This window comes from Schistocerca gregaria, chromosome 3, assembly GCF_023897955.1.
Source record: "Schistocerca gregaria isolate iqSchGreg1 chromosome 3, iqSchGreg1.2, whole genome shotgun sequence".
NCBI lineage: Eukaryota > Metazoa > Arthropoda > Insecta > Orthoptera > Acrididae > Schistocerca > Schistocerca gregaria.
In genome coordinates, this window is record NC_064922.1 from 243,580,914 (window position 1) to 243,601,311 (window position 20,398).

Consider the following 20,398-nt stretch of genomic DNA (forward strand, 5'->3'; position numbering starts at 1 on the left):
GACACAGCTTATTGTCTGCCGCTTATATTCACTCTTCTTCCCATCTACGCATGGTTCTGTACCTTAACAGTGAGGTGATAGCATGCAGGGGGATGGCACACTGAACTATTTTATTATTATGACATGCCTTGCATTCAACCCATTCCTGAAAAATTTAACTTAACCAGAATTTTCACTTGTTAAGAGGGCAAGTAAATTTTGATGGTGCCACACAGTGTCATAGGCCTTATATAGCTTGAAAAAGACTGCAACGATAGATGGATAACAGGTCCTGTGATTTTATAGGCTAGCATGATCATCAGTCTGAGATCCTTTCAAGCTGTTTTCAGAGCATGTTGTTAAGGTTAATCAGTTGCCAGATGCCAATGGACATCGGGTTTTTGCTTGACATTATCCTTCCATTGCAAATGGGAAATATCTTCTAGCCAAATACAGTTCAAGTCGATGAGTAGTTTGAGTATATGAGTCACATTCAGATATTGAATCATGTCATTATGAATTGGATCAGCGCCTGGGCCATATCATATGATGAACTGAAAACCTCAAGCACTTCTGATTCAGTGAAAAGTTCATTATATAATTCAGTGTTATGGCAAGGGGAAAGGGGGGGGGGGGGGCTGGAGGGGGTCTGGAACTTGTTTTTTATGCATTTGAAAAGAAGCCAGGTAAGAAAAGAATGCTGACACTGTTGCAAAGTGGGTTGTGAGGTGTTCAGCTGGAACTGATGCACCTGCAGAAGTACTACCATCAAGAAGAAGACCTTGAAAAGGTGTTGATTTTTGGCTGCCTAGTAGCTTGTCCCCCACATCTTGCCACATCTTGGATGAAGGGAGGTGTGTTTCGAAGGAGGATATGTAGTTCTCCCAGAATTCCTTCTCACCATTTTTAATTATCTAGTGAGCATTTGCACTGGACCAATCTGTGAAAGATGTCACTTGAGGCACTGGAGGGCCTTTGACAGTTATGAATAGTCATAGCAAAGTCTTTGGTCCACCATGGTACCAGCTGCTAGTGTAGGGAGCCCACAGAAAGGTGGATAGCATTTCCAGTAGCGAAACTGGAGGGCCTTTGACAGTTCTGAATAGTCATAGCAAAGTCTTTGGTCCACCATGGTACCAGCTGCTAGTGTAGGGAGCCCACAGAAAGGTGGATAGCATTTCCAGTAGCGAAGGCAATTGTGCCGGAGACACCTCCAACAATCTTGCTAATACAATCTGACAGAGAAGGGATGAAGGTGATGGGAGAAGAGCCCAGCATGGCTATTGGTATGTCAGCAGTGGCAAAGAATGACAGGGCCACCATAATATGATCACTGCCACAAGTACCATCATATAGCAACCATTTTAATGAAGCCATGAGAGGGGGGGGGGGGGGAGGAGAGAGATGGCAAAGCCAACAGCCAGAAATGTGGCATGGGCAGCACTAAAGTGGGTAGGGGTTGAGAATACACACGTCAAAACCTGAAAGAAGTTGGTCTCCAGATTTCTGGGAAATGTTCCCTAAAGGGAGCCCAGTCACTGATAGATGTGGGATGAGGATGCTGCTACTATGATTATCAAGTGTGGAAGACATCTATTACAAGAAAGCAGAATTATTTATCAATTCTCTTACAACAAAATCACACTCCTACACACGCGAGACAGATTAGATAAAAAATGCTATAAATCATCTCATTTAGTACATGGGAAGAAACATTAATAGGCCATGGACACTGAAAAAATTATTTGCAGAACAATGAAATGCAGTATACCACACTGTTATTTGTTTGTTTGGTTTGTTACATGTTCCAAACATTATTGTTACATTTAAAATGTTGTGAAATAATTCAACTGAAAGCCTGTATAAGATAATTCACTTTTAAAAACTGGTACATGCTATCTATTTACAGATGAATGTATACAGTGGTGTGTGCTGATAGAAATCTGTCAGTTCCAAAAGCACTGTAAATGCCACCATTTGGCTTATGTGAAGAATGTTTTTGGGAAGTGGTGTTTCAATGTGAACTTGTTTGTGCAAAAGGGAATTCTTTTTTACATTGAACAAAGCAATGCCATGGAAATCTTTATAGAGGTTTATATGGGTTAACAGGTGTCAATTTATGGATAAGTATTGTATGTACTTGGACTACAAGGACCCCCCCCCCCACCCACAATTTAAATGCCATTCACATAATTAGCAATGGTTTGTACTAGTAATAGAATAGCAGGTTCAAAAGACTCATGTTCCCACAAATGATCTTTTACAGGATTTTCTGGATTGCTGATTTTATTGAAAAATTTATTTTGTTAAAAAAATCATCAATGAAGAAATTTTATTTCTATAAAAGTTTCAGGCAGGTAGTGCTCTTCTCCATAAGATTACAGTTATAGCATTATTAGTGAGCATAAAAAATAAGCAGGAGTATGCAGCTTAGTACTGCAGTCATATGAATTGTAGTACATGTACAAATATCGTATTAAGGATACCACACAACAAGTGCAGACATCACGCAGATTTTGTGAAGGATTACAAGGAATAGCCATCCACTTTCCCTCGTGTCCACAGGAGACCTTCCATGAGTATGTAAGTAAAAGTAAAAATCACTTGTCACACAGACTATCTGAGAAATTGCTGTTCCTCAAACAACTAGTCAGCTATTTTAAGACATTGCTCAGTTATATGAACATATTGATCATAAATGATGCAATTGGTTTGTGTAGGAAGTGGAATATAACATTTAGAAGTCAGTGACACTAGTTAAGCATATGGTTCTTTGATCTTCCACAGGATCATATAAATCCCACAATATTCACCAGAGCAACCTGTACTGCAGTACAGGCAATCAGCAACAACTAGTGTGTCTGATGAAGCTTGTTTTACACCATGCAACTATACTGGTGAGCAAAAATATTATGATCAACTGCTCAACAGTATGCTGGTTCACTTTTCGAACACAATAGAGAAAAAAAAACCATTTTTACGTTCCCACATTTTTCATTCACCTTTGTTGGTCCCAGTAGAAGTTCTATTCTCTCAAAACAATGTTTTCCCATCATTAATGATTCTGTGCGATAACATTTTCTGACATTTTAAGTTTTCTTTGACATTATCACGACCTTTAACATTGGTTTCCATACAGATTGATGCTAAAGTGCACCATATTCCCACACAAAATCAGCCTTGGAACAAAAGAGAAAACACAGACTATATGCTAAGTTATTTATCATGTAATATAGCGTTAGTCTGATGATAGTGATTATAGTATCCACCTTCCTTCTGGTCATTGTGTTGTATTATGACAGACACACGCGAGACAGATTTTATACAAATAAACACTGCTTTTGAAGTAGACTGGCTCTACAATGGGCTTTCACGAATCATTGTTACTTCCGTGTGAAATGCACTAATCCTAACTACTGTTTTCAACATATGTTGAACAACATGAAGAAGTGACAGAAAGAGCAGTTTACTCATTTTGCTTGTTGTGTTTCCTAAGCTTACCTGTATTTTACACTTTTCTGCTTTTTGCACTTTTTTGGGTCAGTCTGTTGAAAAGTGTAAAAAGGGGGTTTTACTGTACATCAGCAATTCAGTGTGGCATGGATTTTACATGTCCTTGATAAGTTTCTGGGTGTACATGCCACCTGTTGTCTATGGAATGGTCATGCAACTTCTGTACATTACTAGATGGTGGTTGTATGCAGACATCCATTTTCCATCCGCTACAACCAATTTGTCAATATCTAGGTGTGTCCAGTATTTCTCATATTTATTTATTTGCATGCATGTGCACGGTCGGTCGGTCTCTCTCTCTCTCTCTCTCTCTCTCTCTCTCTCTCTCTCTCTCTCCCCCCCCCCTCACCTGCTCCCCAACAAACACACACACACACACACACACACACACACACACACACACACACACACACACACACACACCCCTTACAGGTCACATTTTTTATGTTTGTTTGATTTGATGATTTTTTGATTTATTTGTTGACTAATTTTAGGGGTGTAATATTTATAAATATGAACATATGCATTTGAATATATACACAATATACAGTTATGAATTTTACTTATGTATATAAAACGGAAGCATACTAACCCTGGTGTACCATTATATGTCTTGAAGGTGAACTGTGGACCCATCCAGAGGCGACGATGGGGTCCAGCATGAGTTACAATTTCAACCTGTGACAACCAGCGTTCATCAGCATCTGTCTCATCATCACTACTATGGTGAGGAGGTGGACGTTCAGGAAGTGCCAGTAGTGGATTGTCAGATAGTAGTGGAGGAGACAGCTCAGCAGATAAAGTTGAGCGTAGGAGCACCCACTGAGCTTTTGCGTGGACGCTCAGTTCTATTGGTGTGTCATCACAAACCTTCTCCTTGGGAACTGCTGCAGATTGAAAAACACACATCAAATAAGCAACTCTGTATGTAAATTGAATGTTTTAGGTGTGATATCCTTTTACACTTTTTATTACATGCAACAAGAAGCTATCTGATTTAGAAACACAAATGTGGAACATTAAAAGAGGACAGTAAGAAAAAAATCTGGAAGATATGATATCTACCAATTATGTATCTAATAATGGCTGTTATCACGAAATAGGGATGTGTAACAAAAGAGTACATGTTCCATTCTGATGTGTGTATGATTACAGTACAAAAAAAGGCTGTATGATGGCACATAAGTGTAAGAAATGGAAAAATAATGTACTGAATGTCAATTGCAGAGTTATATTACTATGAGTAAGACAACATAAAACAATGGATATTACCTCTTAACTTAAGAAAGATAAAAAGGAATGCTGGAGAAGTTAAACAGTAGTCATAATAATTAATACCAAGCAAAAGATGAAAATAATAGTTAAATAAAGGGGGGGGGGGGAGGAAATAATGAGAATTGCTTTCCTGCAGATGGCGGGGCAGTAATGCAGACTCCCCAGTGAGATGCCTCTACTACACACTATTTCAAATAGGTTGACCAATCATCATTTATGGAGATGCATCAGTTAGCTCGGGGAATTTGTTTCTGTTAACACTGATTCATGTACTTGATGATTTTCCAGTCACAGACATAACAGAACAACATGCTAAGTTCTGCTTCACACAATGAAAAACACCAACTGACAACTTCCACTGTAACAATTGCCATGCCAATCATCAGGAGCGCAGCAGCCGACAACTGCAGGGTTGACCGTCACCCTCACAGCCCCCACCTGCTCAGCTGCCACCAGACTGGCCTACCACCCACAACTTTGTCAACGGTGCTAAAACTAAGATACCACTGACTGACACCAAGACCATGCACATTCAGCATACAGTATGATCTCACAGCAGTTTGGATCTGCTTGATGACAGACAATTCTATTGGCTCTCCTTCCTCCAACATACCACAAGCATGGAAGATTCTTGCCAAATTCACCAATTGCTTAGGGAGGAATGATATAGTTCTGAAAATTGATCCAGATGTGAAACATATGGAGGCATGAAACTCCCTGGCATATTTAAACTGTGTGTAAACTGTGTGCCAGACTGGGACTCGTACCTGAGGTCTTTGCCTTTTGTGGGCAAGTGCTGTGCTGACTGAGCTACCTAAACGCGACTCACAATCTGTCCTAGCAGTTTTGTTTCCAGCAGAAACTCACCTTGTACCATAAAAACTCCACAGAAGTTCTCCTGCAAAACTTTCAGGACCAGCACTCCCAGGGTGAAAGGATGTTGTATAGCTACAGACTGAGAGGAAGGGGGGGGGGGGGATGTTTCCATAATGAACTTTTCACTCTACAGCTGAGTGTGAGGCAGTCCAGTTTCTCGTGGCATTGGCTTTTCTCACAAGACAGCACCAATGGCATCACCCTTAGTGCCCCACAAGGACTTGGCCAATCATAATCATGATCATGTTCATGTTCATTCATTCATCATGTTTCTTAGATCCTCTCAAGAAGTAGAATCTTCACAGATGTGGAATGAATCAAGATATGCAGCAACAAGTCAGGGAAATTGAAAAAAAAAAAAAAAAAAAAAAAAAAAAAAAAAAAAAAAAAAAAACCTTAATCTGAGCACTGTAATTTGACAGATAAATAATCTACTCACCAAAGCGGTGACAAGAGAACACACTTATAAAAGAAAAGGTTTTACTTATGCAAACTTTCAGGGCCAGAAGAGTTGAACAGAAAGGAAGAACAGCGAAGGAAAATGACTGGAGAGATTTAGGAAAAGGTGTAGAGTTCAGAAAAGTCACCCAGAACCCCATGTTCTGAACTGAAATTGTATTCCTGTTAGGAATTTGTTTAATTGTGTCATTATTATTGCCAACTGCAATTACTGATATGACTTTACTATGAATACTTTTTTTCTTTTGCTCCTGGGTTGGGCTAAGGTTATTGTAATTTTTATATATTTTGCCGGAATACAGCAAAAATTCTTCGTTATGTCCAAAACTGAGATCAATTTCACAAGTATCACATTAGCAACGTAAGAAAAAATGTAGTGAAGCAAAATCTATAATGTTTATAAATTGGGGATTGATGATCGTTAATATATTATGAAAGCAGAAATGGTAAATTAAACAATTATTATTTAACGAAAGGAGCTTTGTATACAGACGTCTGACATCTCGTGCACTAATCTCACAGTTTTGGACATAACAAAGAATTTTTGCTGTATTCCAGTCAAATATGTAAAAATTACAACAATCTTAGCCTGACTCTGAAGCAAAAGAAAAGTATTCATAGTAAAGTCACATCAGTAATCGCAATTGGCGATAATGATGACACAATTAAACAAATTCCTAACAAGAATACAATTTCAGTTCATTTGAACAAAGTGGAAGGAAATAAGAGTCTGAGAGTAAGATGCTGTCAGAAAGGGTCGCGACTAAAGAACAGAAAGAAAAGACAAGAGCACATTCTTATATAGAACAAAATACAGATGATAATGCTACACCACTCTCATTACCCTAGGCATATATATACGCTGACTTGCAGTGCAGTTCACTGACACAGTGGTTAAATTATATCTTTAACTCTTGATATTTCGACAGGAAAGGAAAATAGTATTTTACTACGTCACGGGCAGGGCACAATATTACAGCGTATTACCATTTGTTGATAGATTGTCTACCAAAACTGGTAATATTCTGAAGAAAAAGAAACAGTAAGTGATCTAATACACTATAGGCAAAGTAAGCAAAAATCTGTTTAAATGCAAAGACAAGCAGTCCTCAATGAACTTAAATGGACTTATAGGATCTGCTGTAACATTGTGGCTCATACTACATGGGAAAAACAAGTAGGTGTAGAACAGTTTGCATGAGACTGTAAGAACACCACAGAAGCTGAAAACTGCAGAAAACAGATGCTACCTATGCACAGCATTGTCTGGAAATGCGGCACAGTTATATAGTAGATACTGTAATATTGGCACAATGGTAGGAACTATAGTTGTTTGAAATACTGGAGGTCAGGAAGCACTAAATACAAATGGATTATTTTGTATATTTAGTATTAACAATAATTTACTGCCCGATTGTGAATTCTTCACTCCTTGTGTTTGTACCATTATGCTCAACAATGTCTTTATCAGACAGCAGTCTAATAACTTGAAACATAGGTCACAAAAACAAGTAATCCGTGAAACAAGTAGCAAATAAATATTAGATAGCTCCACCACGCCACTGTTCACTGCAAATATTAATTCCCTTAATAAAGCCTTCCTTGTTTATGTGTAAATTGAACATTTGCACATATTTTGGGACAGGGTATCGACAGTACACAACTTATAACTGCTTATTAAATTCAGCAGCTAACACGACATGTAATACATTAATTTTAATAATAATGTTATCACTATGTGAAATGTAGAAGCACACAAATTTAACAGTCAACATTAATGTACAATACACACCTGATGCATGTCTTGGTTCTAAACTGTACTCAACAAGGCTGCCATGACAGGCCATGACAAACAGGGAATCTACGGCTCGTTTGTTGGCCTTCCCAGGATTTTCACGAGCTCCAGTGGGAGAAGCAGCAAGCCATGCTCTTGGGGGTGCAAAGCAAGCTGCTACTCTGAGAGGTATCCCATCATCAGAACTCGCCGAGTGGGTGCGGCGTACCAACGGATTCCGGCCATAACCTTGCTGTTGGTGTTGTTGGTGGTGCTGCGTCTGCTGTGGTCCAATTGGCAATGGAGAAGCAGGTGCAGATGATGGGTGGAGCCCTGAGGGCTGCCGTACCTACAGTTTTCATATGTGATTCATTTTATTAATAATTATTTAAATATCAAGTTCATGGAATATTCCATTAGTTCTTGGAGGAATACAAACATATTAAAAACCTGAATACACACTATTAATACAAATATCAAGTACCAGTCAAAAGATAACCGAGTTGCTTGATCCTCTAGAACCCTCTAGAATTCTTACAGGATAACAACAACAACAACAACAATATGAATAATCCCCCCCTTCCAAATGGGCACTGCCTTGATGTTGTGGTGGAGCTTGAGTGCTCCAGTGAAGTTGAGAGCAGTGACAGCTGTGCCACAAACTACTAGCAGGTTCAACCATTCTGGAGAGCTAAGAAGCAGGATTAAGTGTGCCGTGCAGGGAAGCCATGCGGTCTGATGTGTCTTGTCTCGTTTCGCACTGCTCCCGTGCTCCCGCTCCCCCCCCCCCCCCCCCCCCCCCCAAATCGGAAATTCGAGTCCTCCCTCGGGAGTGTGTGTGTGTGTGTGTGTGTGTGTGTGTGTGTGTGTGTGTGTGTGTGTTTGTGTTTTCTCAGCATAAGTTTGTTTAAGTTAGCTTAAGTAGTGTATAACCCGAGGGACCAATGGCCCCAGCAGTTTGGTCCCATAGTCCTTACCACAAATTTCCAATTTCCAGGATTAAGTGCACCCAGCCAAATTAACTCAATGGAACAACAAATTATAAAGGAAGCTATAGAAGCTCAGTTGTTGACAAGGGTAAAAAGGACCATGGTTGTTGCCAAGGATACTAGGCATCAATTAACAAGTGGGTTACAGGAACTAAACAAAAAAACTAATAAGTGGCAGAAATACACAATGCCAGAGATCCACAAAGTCATGAAATGCTACTATATCACTGGAACCTCAAAAACATGGCTACTAAAAGTGAATGTATCAGCTCTAGAAGATTGAATATTCAGACTTTTTTTGAAGATAACAGTACTATGATAGCTTATCCAAGATAACTTATCATTAGAAATCAGGTGTTCATTGGTGTGGAACTTGAAGAAATTTGGAAAATTGACAAAACATGAGTAAAACAACCTACTCTGGCACTACAGACATCTAAGAGCCAAAGAAAAATTAGAAAAATTGTGGGCCAAGTGGCATCTAATGCAGAAAGGAGGTAGCTCCAAACTTAGAATATTGTCTGCAGAAAACAATTGGCTCCACATTAATGATGTCCTTGCAACAGTCGAAATAACAGCAATCAATGAAATTAACCAGCTTTTCTACAATACAGGAGTAACAGGCAATGAAAAGTCCAAAATGGAATAACAATGATACTGAAGTAGTAGATTGCTGCTCACAGTATAAAGGAAGTGTTGAGTTGCAGGCAAGCACAATGAAAAAGACTGTAGACTGTTAAAGTTTTTGTACGAAGTCCTCCAACTGCAGTACAAAACACACACACATTCACAAAAGCACAACTCTTTCTCACACAAACTCACTGTCTAAGGGCACTCAGAGCCCGAATGGCAGGTAAAGTTAAAAAACCAGAGCAAGAAGCAGCAGTCCAACTATGTAAAGATTTCTGGAAAAATGAAAGAGGCTATAACAAAACTGTTGGGTGGATAAGGAACTTTGAGGTTAAATTTTTTAAGAACAGACTGCAACAGCTGGAGGTAAATCCTGAAACTCTCACAAAAAGAATGAAGTAAGTCAAGAACTAGACATGTCCTGGCGAAGATCAACTGCACAGCTTCTGGATTAAATGCCTGACTGCTCTGCATATAAAATGAGCAAACTGTTTGATGCAATTTTGTAGACAGGAAGCATCCAACTGGAAAAACACAGTTATACAGAAGGACCAAGCTAAGGGGAGACACCCAGAAATTACAGGCCAACAACAGGTTTGTACACTGTGTTGAAGCTGCCGACAGGCATCATAAGCAGATAGAATTCAGGATATTCTGGAAGACTATGATGTCATACGAGTAGAATAAGAAGGTGACATGTAAGAAAGCAGGGGCACAAATGACCAGCTCCTGAATGATAAAAGGATTAAAAAGAATTGCAAAAGCTGGAAAACAAATCTACTCACAAACTGGATTAAGTATGAGAAAGCATTCGACTCACTGCCACACAGTTGACTCAAAGTGCCTGGAAACCATTGGGGACAGTATAAACATCAGCAAATTCACAGGAGATGTGTTTGAGCCCTGGGTGACAGAAGTATTTGCCATAAAAGAAAGTTACCAACTAGCTGACATCTTGAGAGGCATTTCCCAGTGGGAGTTGTTCCCACTACTTTTCATCATCATCCTGATGCTACTGTCAACTATTTAACACAAAACAAACCTGAGCCATTACAAAATGATAAATTCTCAGAAAATAACCCATCTGCTGCACATAAACAACCTAGAACTGTATGGAAAATCTTAAACTGAAATCAAGCCTCTGACAGATACACTCCAAATATTCTGCAATGAAATCACTTTGGAATTTGGCTCAGACAAGTATAGTGCACCGCCACTAAAGAACGGCAAAGTCTCAGAAAGTCAATGCATTGAAATGTTAAAAAGGCAAGCTATAAAGTGTCACAAAGCCTGATGACACCTAGTCCATTTGCAGTTAGACATCGTTATGCATGGGCATGTAAAAGGTATGATCAGGAAAGGGTACACCCACAGGGCCTGAAAAATTTTGAGAAGTAAATTGAATGGCAGCAATACCATCAAGGCAATCAATACCTCTAATCAGATACACTGCAGGTATCATGAACTGAACACAAGTTGGATAATCTGAGGAAAACAAAAATGCCCATGACAATTCTCCATGCACTTCACCTTCTAAATGTGATTGACAGTTTGTACTTGTACAGGTGGTAGAGGACTCTTGCAAGTGGAGCAGACAGTGGAAAAAGAGGAGCATACATTGGCAGAAATGTGAAAGACAGCCAAGAATCAGCACTGGTTGAAGCTAACAACACAAAGCTTCTGAAAGTGCAGCAAACCAAGAATCAATACCAGGAAGCTACTATCCAATGGCAGGCTGTCAGTTTGTGGAATAAAACACTGTGTTGGCAATTTTCTGCGAAGATCGAAGGCGAAATAGATAAAGGTAAGACCTGGTCACGAATGACCACTGGAACCCTAACAAAGGATACTGAAGGACTGATTTTTTTGCAAAGGAATAGGAAATCAGATCTATCATCATCAAAGCCAGAAGCGTGAAACCACCAGAAGACCCAAAGTGCAGATCCCGTAAAAAAACAGAGGGAACAAATGACCCTATCTTGATCTGCTGGAAAAAAAAATTCTGACTTATTACCATATGTCGGCGGCCTGGAACTGGCTGGACACCATTCTTGAAATTTTGCCGCTGTAAAGAGTATTCAATGAAGTTTTGGAATTGCTGCAGAGTGATGTCAACTCCGTGCCATGAAATTTCAGCTGACAACCATTCACCCATCTTCAGGTGAGTGTTTCACTCTGTGCAGAATACTCATCTGAAGGTAGCTGAATGGTTGTCAGCCAGAATATCGTGGCAAAAATTCAAAGTCATCCAGCTGCAACCCTGAAACTTCACGGAATACCCATCAGATTTTCGACATTTTTCTATAGCATGACAATTTAAAAGCTTTTATTCTCTTCTTTTCTGAATTGCTTATCATCCACATTTCATTTCCAAGTGAGGACAAACACCTTGAGAAAAAGACTTCCTAACACTTGTATTTATAATCAATGTTAAGAAATTCCTCTTTGTCAGAAATGATTTATTTGCTGTAGCCTGTCTGCATTTTATATCCACTATACTTTGGACATTATCAGTTATTTTTCCAGCCAAACAGCAAAACTCATCAACTACTTTTAGTGTCTCATTTCCTAAACTAATCCCCACAGTCACCTGATTTAATTCAACCACATTCCATTACCCTGATTTTACTTTAGTTGACACTCATTTTAAATTTCTTTTCAAGACACTGTCCTTTCCACTCAACTGCTCTTCCAAGTCATTTTCAGTCTCTGACAGAATAACACTGTCACTGCCGAATCCCAAAGTTTTAATTTCTTCTTCCTAAACTTTAATTGCTTTTCCAAATTACTTCATTTTCTTTACTACTCGCTCAGTGCACAGACTGAATAATATTAGGGATAAGCTACAGCCCCATCTCTCTCTGTTCTTAACTGCTGTTTGCTTCTCATGTACTTTATCTCTTACTTAGAACTGTACTATGGTTTTTGTACAAGCTGTATATAAACTTTTGCTCCTGTATTTTACCCCTGCTATCTTCAGAATTTCAAAGAATGTATATTCCAGTTAACATTGTCAACAGCACTCTCTAAACCTACAAATTTTATAAACCTAGGTTTGTCTTTTCAAACAATGGAAAATCCAGGATGGAATGTAACAATATTATGAAAAGGGATGTTGCTACTCATCATATGGTGGAGACGCTGAGTCGCAGATAGGCACAACAAAAAGACTGTCACAAGCTTTCAGCCAGTATGGCCTTTGCCAAAAATAGATAACACACACACACACACACACACACACACACACACACACAACTGCATTTTTATTTTTCATTCTATCCACTAAGATAAGTTGTAGGGTCATTATTGCTTCAAGAGTTCCTGCATTTCTCCAGAACCCAAACTGCTATTCCCTGTGTTTGGTTTCTATAAGTATTCCACGATCATGACTTATTAAGTTAATGGTTCAGTGGCTTAGAAACTTGTCAGTATCTGCCTTCTTTGGAACTGGAATTATTACTCTCTTCTTGAAGTCTGAGGGTATTATTTTATCTAAGTCTACAGGTGCTATAAATGTACATTTATCTTTCTTTAATTTATTTCTAAGATAAGTCATAGTGTTAGTACTGTCTCAGGGTATTCCTATGTTTCTCCAGAAACCTTCCGCCAGTTTTTCCGTTCTTCTGTGAACTGTTCATGTGAGTAGTATGTAACTATAACTTACTAACTAGAAGTTCAGTAATAGTCATTCCTGTCAGCAACTGCTTTTGGAATTTTTACATTCTTCCTGGTGTCTCATATATCTTACACACCATGTAGAATAGCTCTGTCATTGCTGGCTCTTGCATGAATCTCAGTTACTCTGATGGAATGATATCTACTCCAGGAGCCCTGATTTGACTTAGGTCTTTCAGTATCTGCTCATTGTATCATATCACACATTTGATCCTCATCTACTTCCCCTTCTCTTTCTATAATATTGTCTTCAATACTGTTCTGGAGCACAGACTGATTTTTTTGAAGTAGAAAATCCACTACTTATGCTTCCCCTTCTTTATTTAGTACTGGCTTAGCTCAGATAGCTTACCAGGTGAGCTTTTGATATTCATACATTTCCTTCTCTTTTCTACGAAGGTCTCTTTAATCTTGATTTAGGAGGTACCTGTCTTTCTTCTAGTCACACATGATTCTACAATCTTGCATTTGACTCATATACATTTGAACTTTCTGCCAATCTATTTTTTTTAGATATCTGTATTCCCTTTCGCCTGTTTCATTAGCTGGCTTTCCATATTTTCTCCTCTCATCAATTAAATTCAGTATCTCCTGTGTTATCCAAGATTTTTAGTATGCCTTGTCATTTTGCATATTTGATCATCTTCTGCCTTCACCATTTCATCTACAGTCTTTCCTTCTGCTGATTCCGTCAAATGTTGCAAAATGCTTCCTCTGCAACTCTCAATAATCTCAAGTTCTTTCAATATAACCAGTTTCCATCTTCTTAATTTCCTATTTTTTTGTAATTTATTGCATTTTAATCTACAGTAGGTGACCAATAAACTGTGGCCCAAGTCCATATCTGCCCCTGCAAAAAATGTCTTGCAGTTTAAAATTGGTTTTGAAAGCTCTGATTTACCATTATGTAATCAGTCTGAAACCTTCTCTTCTACGTATACAACCTTCTTACATGAGTCTTAATCCAGGTGTTGAAGATGATTAAATTATACTCTGTGCAAAATTCTCCCTCCTCACAATCCATATTCCCCTACTTTTCCTTCTCTTCCTTTTCCTACTATCAAATTCGAGTCTCCCATCAAAATGACATTTTTCTTTCTCTTGACTATCTGAATACTTTATTATATTTCACTTCAATCTCTTCATCATCTGCAGAGCTATTTGGCATATGAACTTTTACTACTACAGTGTGTGGTGGCTTTGTGTCTATTTTTGTTATGATAACGCTTATACTGTGCTGTTCATAGTAGCTTATCTGCAGTCTTGTTTTTATTTTTTATTTTATTATTATTATTATTAAACCTACTCCTGCATTACCCCTTCACGATTTTGTATTTATGACCCTGGGCTAACACAACCAAAAGTTGTGTTCTTCCTGTCACTACATTCAACTAATTCCCTCTAGATCAAAATTCGGCCTATTTATTTCCCTTGGTAGTTCCCCATGAACCATGGACCTTGCCGTTGGTGGAGAGGCTTGTGTGCCTCAGCGATACAGATGGCCGTACCGTAGGTGCAACCACAACGGAGGGGTATCTGTTGAGAGGCCAGACAACATGTGGTTCCTGAAGAAAGGCAGCAGCCTTTTCAGTAGTTGCAGGGGCAACAGTCTGGATGATTGACTGACCTGGCCTTGCAATATTACCCAAAATGGCCTTGCTCTGCTGTTACTGCAAAAGGCAGAAAGCAAGGGGAAACTACGGCAGTAATTTTTCCCGAGGGCATGCAGCTTTACTATATGGATAAATGGTGATGGCTTCCTCTTGGGTAAAATATTCCGGGGGTAAGATAGTCCCCCATTTGGATATCCGGGTGGGACTACTCAAGAGGACGTCGTTATCAGGAAAAAGAAAACTGGCGTCCTATGGATCGGAGCTTGGAATGTCAGATCCTTTAATCAGGCAGGTAGGTTAGAAACTTTAAAAAGGGAAATGGATAGGTTAAAGTTAGATATAGTGGGAATTAGTGAAGTTCAGTGGCAGGAGGAACAAGACTTCTGGTCAGGTGACTACAGGGTTATAAACACAAAATCAAATAGGGGTAATGCAAGAGTAGGTTTAATAATGAATAGGAAAAAAGGAATGTGGGTAAGCTACTACAAACAGCATAGTGAACACATTATTGTGGCAAAGATAGATACGAAGCCCACACCTACTACAGTATTACAAGTTTATACGCCAACTAGCTCTGCAGATAACGAAGAAATTGAAGAAATGTATGATCATATAAAAGAAATTATTCAGATAGTGAAGGGCGACAAAAATTTAATAGTCATTGGTGACTGGAATTCGGTAGTAGGAAAAGGAAGAGAAGGAAATGTAGTAGGTGAATATGGATTGGGACTAAGAAATGAAAGAGGAAGCCGCCTGGTAGAATTTTGCACAGAGCATAAGTTAATCATAGCTAACACTTGGTTCAAGAATCATAAAAGAAGGTTGTATACATGGAAGAACCCTGGAGATACTAAAAGGTATCAGATAGATTATATAATGGTAAGACAGAGATTTAGGAACCAGGTTTTAAATTGTAAGACATTTCCAGCGGCAGATGTGGACTGACCACAATCTATTGGTTATGAACTGTAGATTAAAACTGAAGAAACTGCAAGAAGGTGGGGATTTAAGGAGATGGGATCTGGATAAACTGAAAGAACCAGAGGTTGTACAGAGTTTCAGGGAGAGCATAAGGGGACAATTGACAGGAATGAGGGAAAGAAGTACAGTAGAAGAAGAATGGGTAGCTCTGAGGGATGAAGTAGTGAAGGCAGCACAGGATCAAGTAGGTAAAAAGACGAGGGCTAGACGAAGTTCTTGGGTAACAGAAGAAATATTGAACTTAATTGATGAAAGGAGAAAATATAAAACTGCAGTAAATGAAGCAGGCAAAAAGGAATGCAGACATCACAAAAATGAGATCAACAGGAAGAGCAAAATGGCTAAGCAGGGATGGCTAGAGGCTTATCTCACTAGGGGTAAGATAGCTACTGCCTACAGGAAAATTAAAGAGACCTTTGGAGAAAAGAGAACCACTTGCATGAATATCAAGAGCTCAGATGGAAACCCAGTTCTAAGCAAAGAAGGGAAAGCAGAAAGGTGGAAGAAGTTTACAGAGGGTCTATACAAGGGCGATATACTTAAGGACAATGTTATAGAAATGGAAAAGAATGTGGATGAAGGTGAAATAGGAGACATGATACTGCGTGAAGAGTTTGACAGAGCACTGAAAGACCTGAGTCGAAACAAGGCCCCGGGAGTAGACAACATTCCACTAGAACTACTGACAGCCTTGGGAGAGCCAGTCCTGACAAAATTCTACCATCTGGTGAGCAAGATGTATGAGACAGGTGAAATTCACTCAGACTTCACGATGAATATAATAATTCCAATCTGAAGAGAAATCAGGTGTTGACAGATGTGAAAATTACTGAACTATCACTTTAATAAGTTACAGCTGCAAAATACTAACGCGAATTCTTTACAGATGAATGGAAAAACTTGTAGACACTGACCTCGGGGAAGATCAGTTTGGATTCCATAGAAATATTGGAACACGTGAGGCAATACTGACCCTATGACTTACCTTAGAAGAAAGATTAAGGAAAGGCAAAACTACATTTCTAGCATTTGTAGACTTAGAGAAAGCTTTTGACATTGTTGACTGGAGTACTCTCTTCCAAATTCTAATGATGCCAGGGGTAAAATACAGGGAGAGAAAGGCTATTTACAATTTGTACAGAAACCAGATGGCAGTTATAAGAGTTGAGGAACATGAAAGGGAAGCAGTGGTTGGGAAGGGAGTGAGACAGGGTTGTAGCCTCTCCCCGATGTTATTCAATATGTATATTGAGCAAGCAGTAAAGGAAACAAACGAAAAATTCGGAGCAGGTATTAAAATCCATGGATGCCAATGACATTGTAATTCTATCATAGACAGCAAAGGACTTGGAAGAGCAGTAGAATGGATGGACAGTGTCTTGAAAGGAGGATATAAGATGAACATCAACAAAAGCAAAATGAGGATAATGGAATGTACTCGAATTAAATCAGGTGATGCTGAGGGAATTAGATTAGGAAATGAGACACTTAAACTAGTAAAGGAGTTTTGCTATTTGGGGAGCAAAATAACTGATGATGGTCGAAGTAGAGAGGATATAAAATGTAGACTGGCAATGGCAAGGAAAGTGTTTCTGAAGAAGAGAAATTTGTTAACATCGAGTATAGATTTAAGTGTCAGGAAGTCATTTTTGAAAGTATTTGTATGGAGTGTAGCCATGTATGGAAGTGAAACATGGACGATAAATAGTTCGGACAAGAAGAGAATAGAAGCTTTTGAAATGTGGTGCTACAGAAGAAGCCTGAAGTTTAGATGGGTAGATCACATAACTAATGATGAAGTATTGAATAGAATTGGGGAGAAGAGGAGTATGTGGCACAACTTGACAAAAAGAAGGGACCGGTTAGTAGGACATGTTCTGAGGCATCAAGGGATCACAAATTTAGCATTGGAGGGCAGCGTGGAGGTAAAAATCGTAGAGGGAGACCAAGAGATGAATAAACTAAGCAGATTCAGAATGATGTGTGTTGCTGTAAGTACTGGGAGATGAAGAAGCTTGCACAGGATAGGGTAGCATGGAGAGCTGCATCAAACCAGTTCCAGGACTGAAGACCACAGCAGCAGCAACAACAACAACAACAACAACAACAACTTTCTAACTTCCCTACACAATTAAGGACGCTAACATTCCACACTCCAACTGGAAGAATGGCAGTTTTGGTTTTCTGATGATGATATCCTCATGACTAGTCCCTGCCTGGAGATCCAACGGGGGATTATTTTATCACTGGAATACTTTGCGCAAGAGGATGCCATCATCATTTAACCATACCGAAGAGCTGCATGTCCTTGGGAAAAATAACAACTGTAGTTTCCCCTTATTTGCAGCCATTTGTAGTACCAACACATCAAAGCCATGTTGACTAATGTTACTAGGCTGGATCAGTCAGTCACCCAGACTGTTGCCCCTGCAACTAGTGAAAATGCTGCTGCCCCTCTTCAGGAACCATGTGTTTGTGTGGCCCCCTTACAGATACCCCTCCACTGTGGGTGCACCTTTGGTACAATACCTGTAACATTAAGGCACTCAAGTCACCCCCCACCTAAGCAAGGTCCATGGTTCATGGGGGAGGGGGGGGCTGGGCTCTTCACTACTACAGGTAAAAGATGACATTGATTTTCATGCATCATTAATCCAAATTCAATAAAGAGCATATCAACATGAGGAAAGATTACTATTTCTGATGTATAGGATACGTCACCATTGTAAGATATCTGTACTGTAATAATATTTTTCCATGCTTTTAGACAAATAAGCTATGACATCTGTAAATGGTGCTTCATACTTTAATTGTGGCACTGCTAAATGAAACCCCACATAAAATCTCTTAATGACAATGTAGTATTTATATTTTTAAATAATATTTCTTTTATTTAATTTTATCCATTGCTGCCATTGACCAGAATCCATTACTGTATTACTTTTATAAAATAAAAGAGCAACTGCCTTCAGTCACGAACTGTGGTTGTATTTAAATGCACGATACATTCTGAACTTTGGACTCACCTTCAGGTTCTTTGACAGTCCACATCAATTTTTTCGAAATTTAGGTTAACCCTGGTCCTTCTAATAGTACATTTTTATATTACAAAAGGGCACATTGCAAATTTAAGTTTACACAACCTAATACAAATAGAAAAATAACTTACTGTTTCCAAAAACAAGTACATGGTTTTTAAGTACAATATGAGTAGACATGTTTACGTGCATACATGTACACTTTCCACTCTGCAGCACATTTATAACCATAAAACAACAAATTTCAGATGTAAAGAGCCTACATTTCTACAGAAACACAGGTGTTATTATTTCAAAGAAAGTACAAAACTGTTGTATTATTAATTACACATGGATGTCATTCATAAAACAAATATTTGTGAAAATGTTAAATGTGACTGTACAATGTACTACCCAAAATATCTGAGAATTTCACTGACCAAAAAACTCAGAAAACAATACTTACATCCTAATGTCCTCCATCACCTTCAAAGACCACCTCAGGCATTGTTGCCATTTTTGGAAGCACTCCTGGAAGTTCGCAGGGCAAAGCGTGTTCAATACCCATTGCAATTCCACTTGGATATCTTCAACTGAGTCAAAACGTTGCCCTTTCAGTGTGATTTTCATCTTTGGGAACAGGTAGAAGTTGGATGGGACTAGGTCTTGTGAATAGGGATGGTGGGGGACCATTGCCACGTTGTTTTTGGCCAAGAATTCCTTCACAATGAGTGAACTGTGCATTGTTATGGTGCACATAACGCTCTTTCTTTTTAGACACCTTTGGCCATTTGTGCTGAACATTTTCCCTCAGTCACCTCAATACCTTGCAGTAGAACTGCCCATTGACAGTCTAACCATGTGGAACAAACTCCTTAAAAGAAAAAGAAGAAGATGGCGACAATAATGATGAAGAAAAGATGATGATCAGCATTTTTTTAATGTTGCTGCAAACTTGTCAAACTTTTTTTAGCCTTGGAGAAGATGGTGTTTTCTACTGTGATGATCACTACTTTGTTTCAGGATCATAGCCATAGACCCTAGATTCATCACCTGTTATGACTCTGGATAATGAATCTCCTGAACTCCTTGTTGCAGCTCAGTGCACGCCTGAATCGTGAGGTTCTGTTGGTCGGTGCTGAAAAAGTAAGCGACAAACTTCTCTGTAATTTGTCTCTTGTTCAGTTCATTGACTAGAATTTTTTTCATCGACTAGAATTTTTTTAAATACAATGTATGGCAGCCCAAGTCTGTTACAAACACCTTGAATTGTCTGCTTTTGGTCTTCATAAATCAGATAACACACTTTCGTGATCGTTTCCAGTGTTGTGAATGTTGATGGTTGACCAGAATGTTTTCATCTTCCATAGATTCTTGGCCTTGCTTCCAATGGTTTTCAGCTGCAGTTTTATTCAAGTTGAAACAGAATTTGATGCAAAGCCATTGCTCCTTCACATTATGCATTTCACAACTCACAGAAGCACTGAAACGCATCCTGACATGCACCACTAAACTCATAATTGCATAAGACAAAGACAGTGCAACTTTGTGCCACAGTGCTAAGGCATGTACCTCAAGACATCTAGCCTCAGAATGTTGCACTGCTTTTGGTTTGAT

At 39.0% G+C, this 20,398-nt stretch overlaps 1 protein-coding gene across 2 annotated transcripts in view; it reads right to left on the reverse strand.

Moving 5' to 3' along the window:
• Positions 1-20,398, reverse strand: part of LOC126356329 (breast carcinoma-amplified sequence 3 homolog) — a 119,357-nt gene that overhangs the window by 23,876 nt on the left and 75,083 nt on the right. For both annotated transcript variants that reach the window (XM_050007307.1, XM_050007308.1), the window contains exons 8-9: positions 7,895-8,225; positions 4,085-4,379 (exon numbers count right to left, since the gene is read on the reverse strand). In XM_050007307.1, the coding sequence (XP_049863264.1) occupies positions 4,085-4,379; positions 7,895-8,225 (626 nt within the window). The remainder of the gene's footprint in view (positions 1-4,084; positions 4,380-7,894; positions 8,226-20,398) is intronic.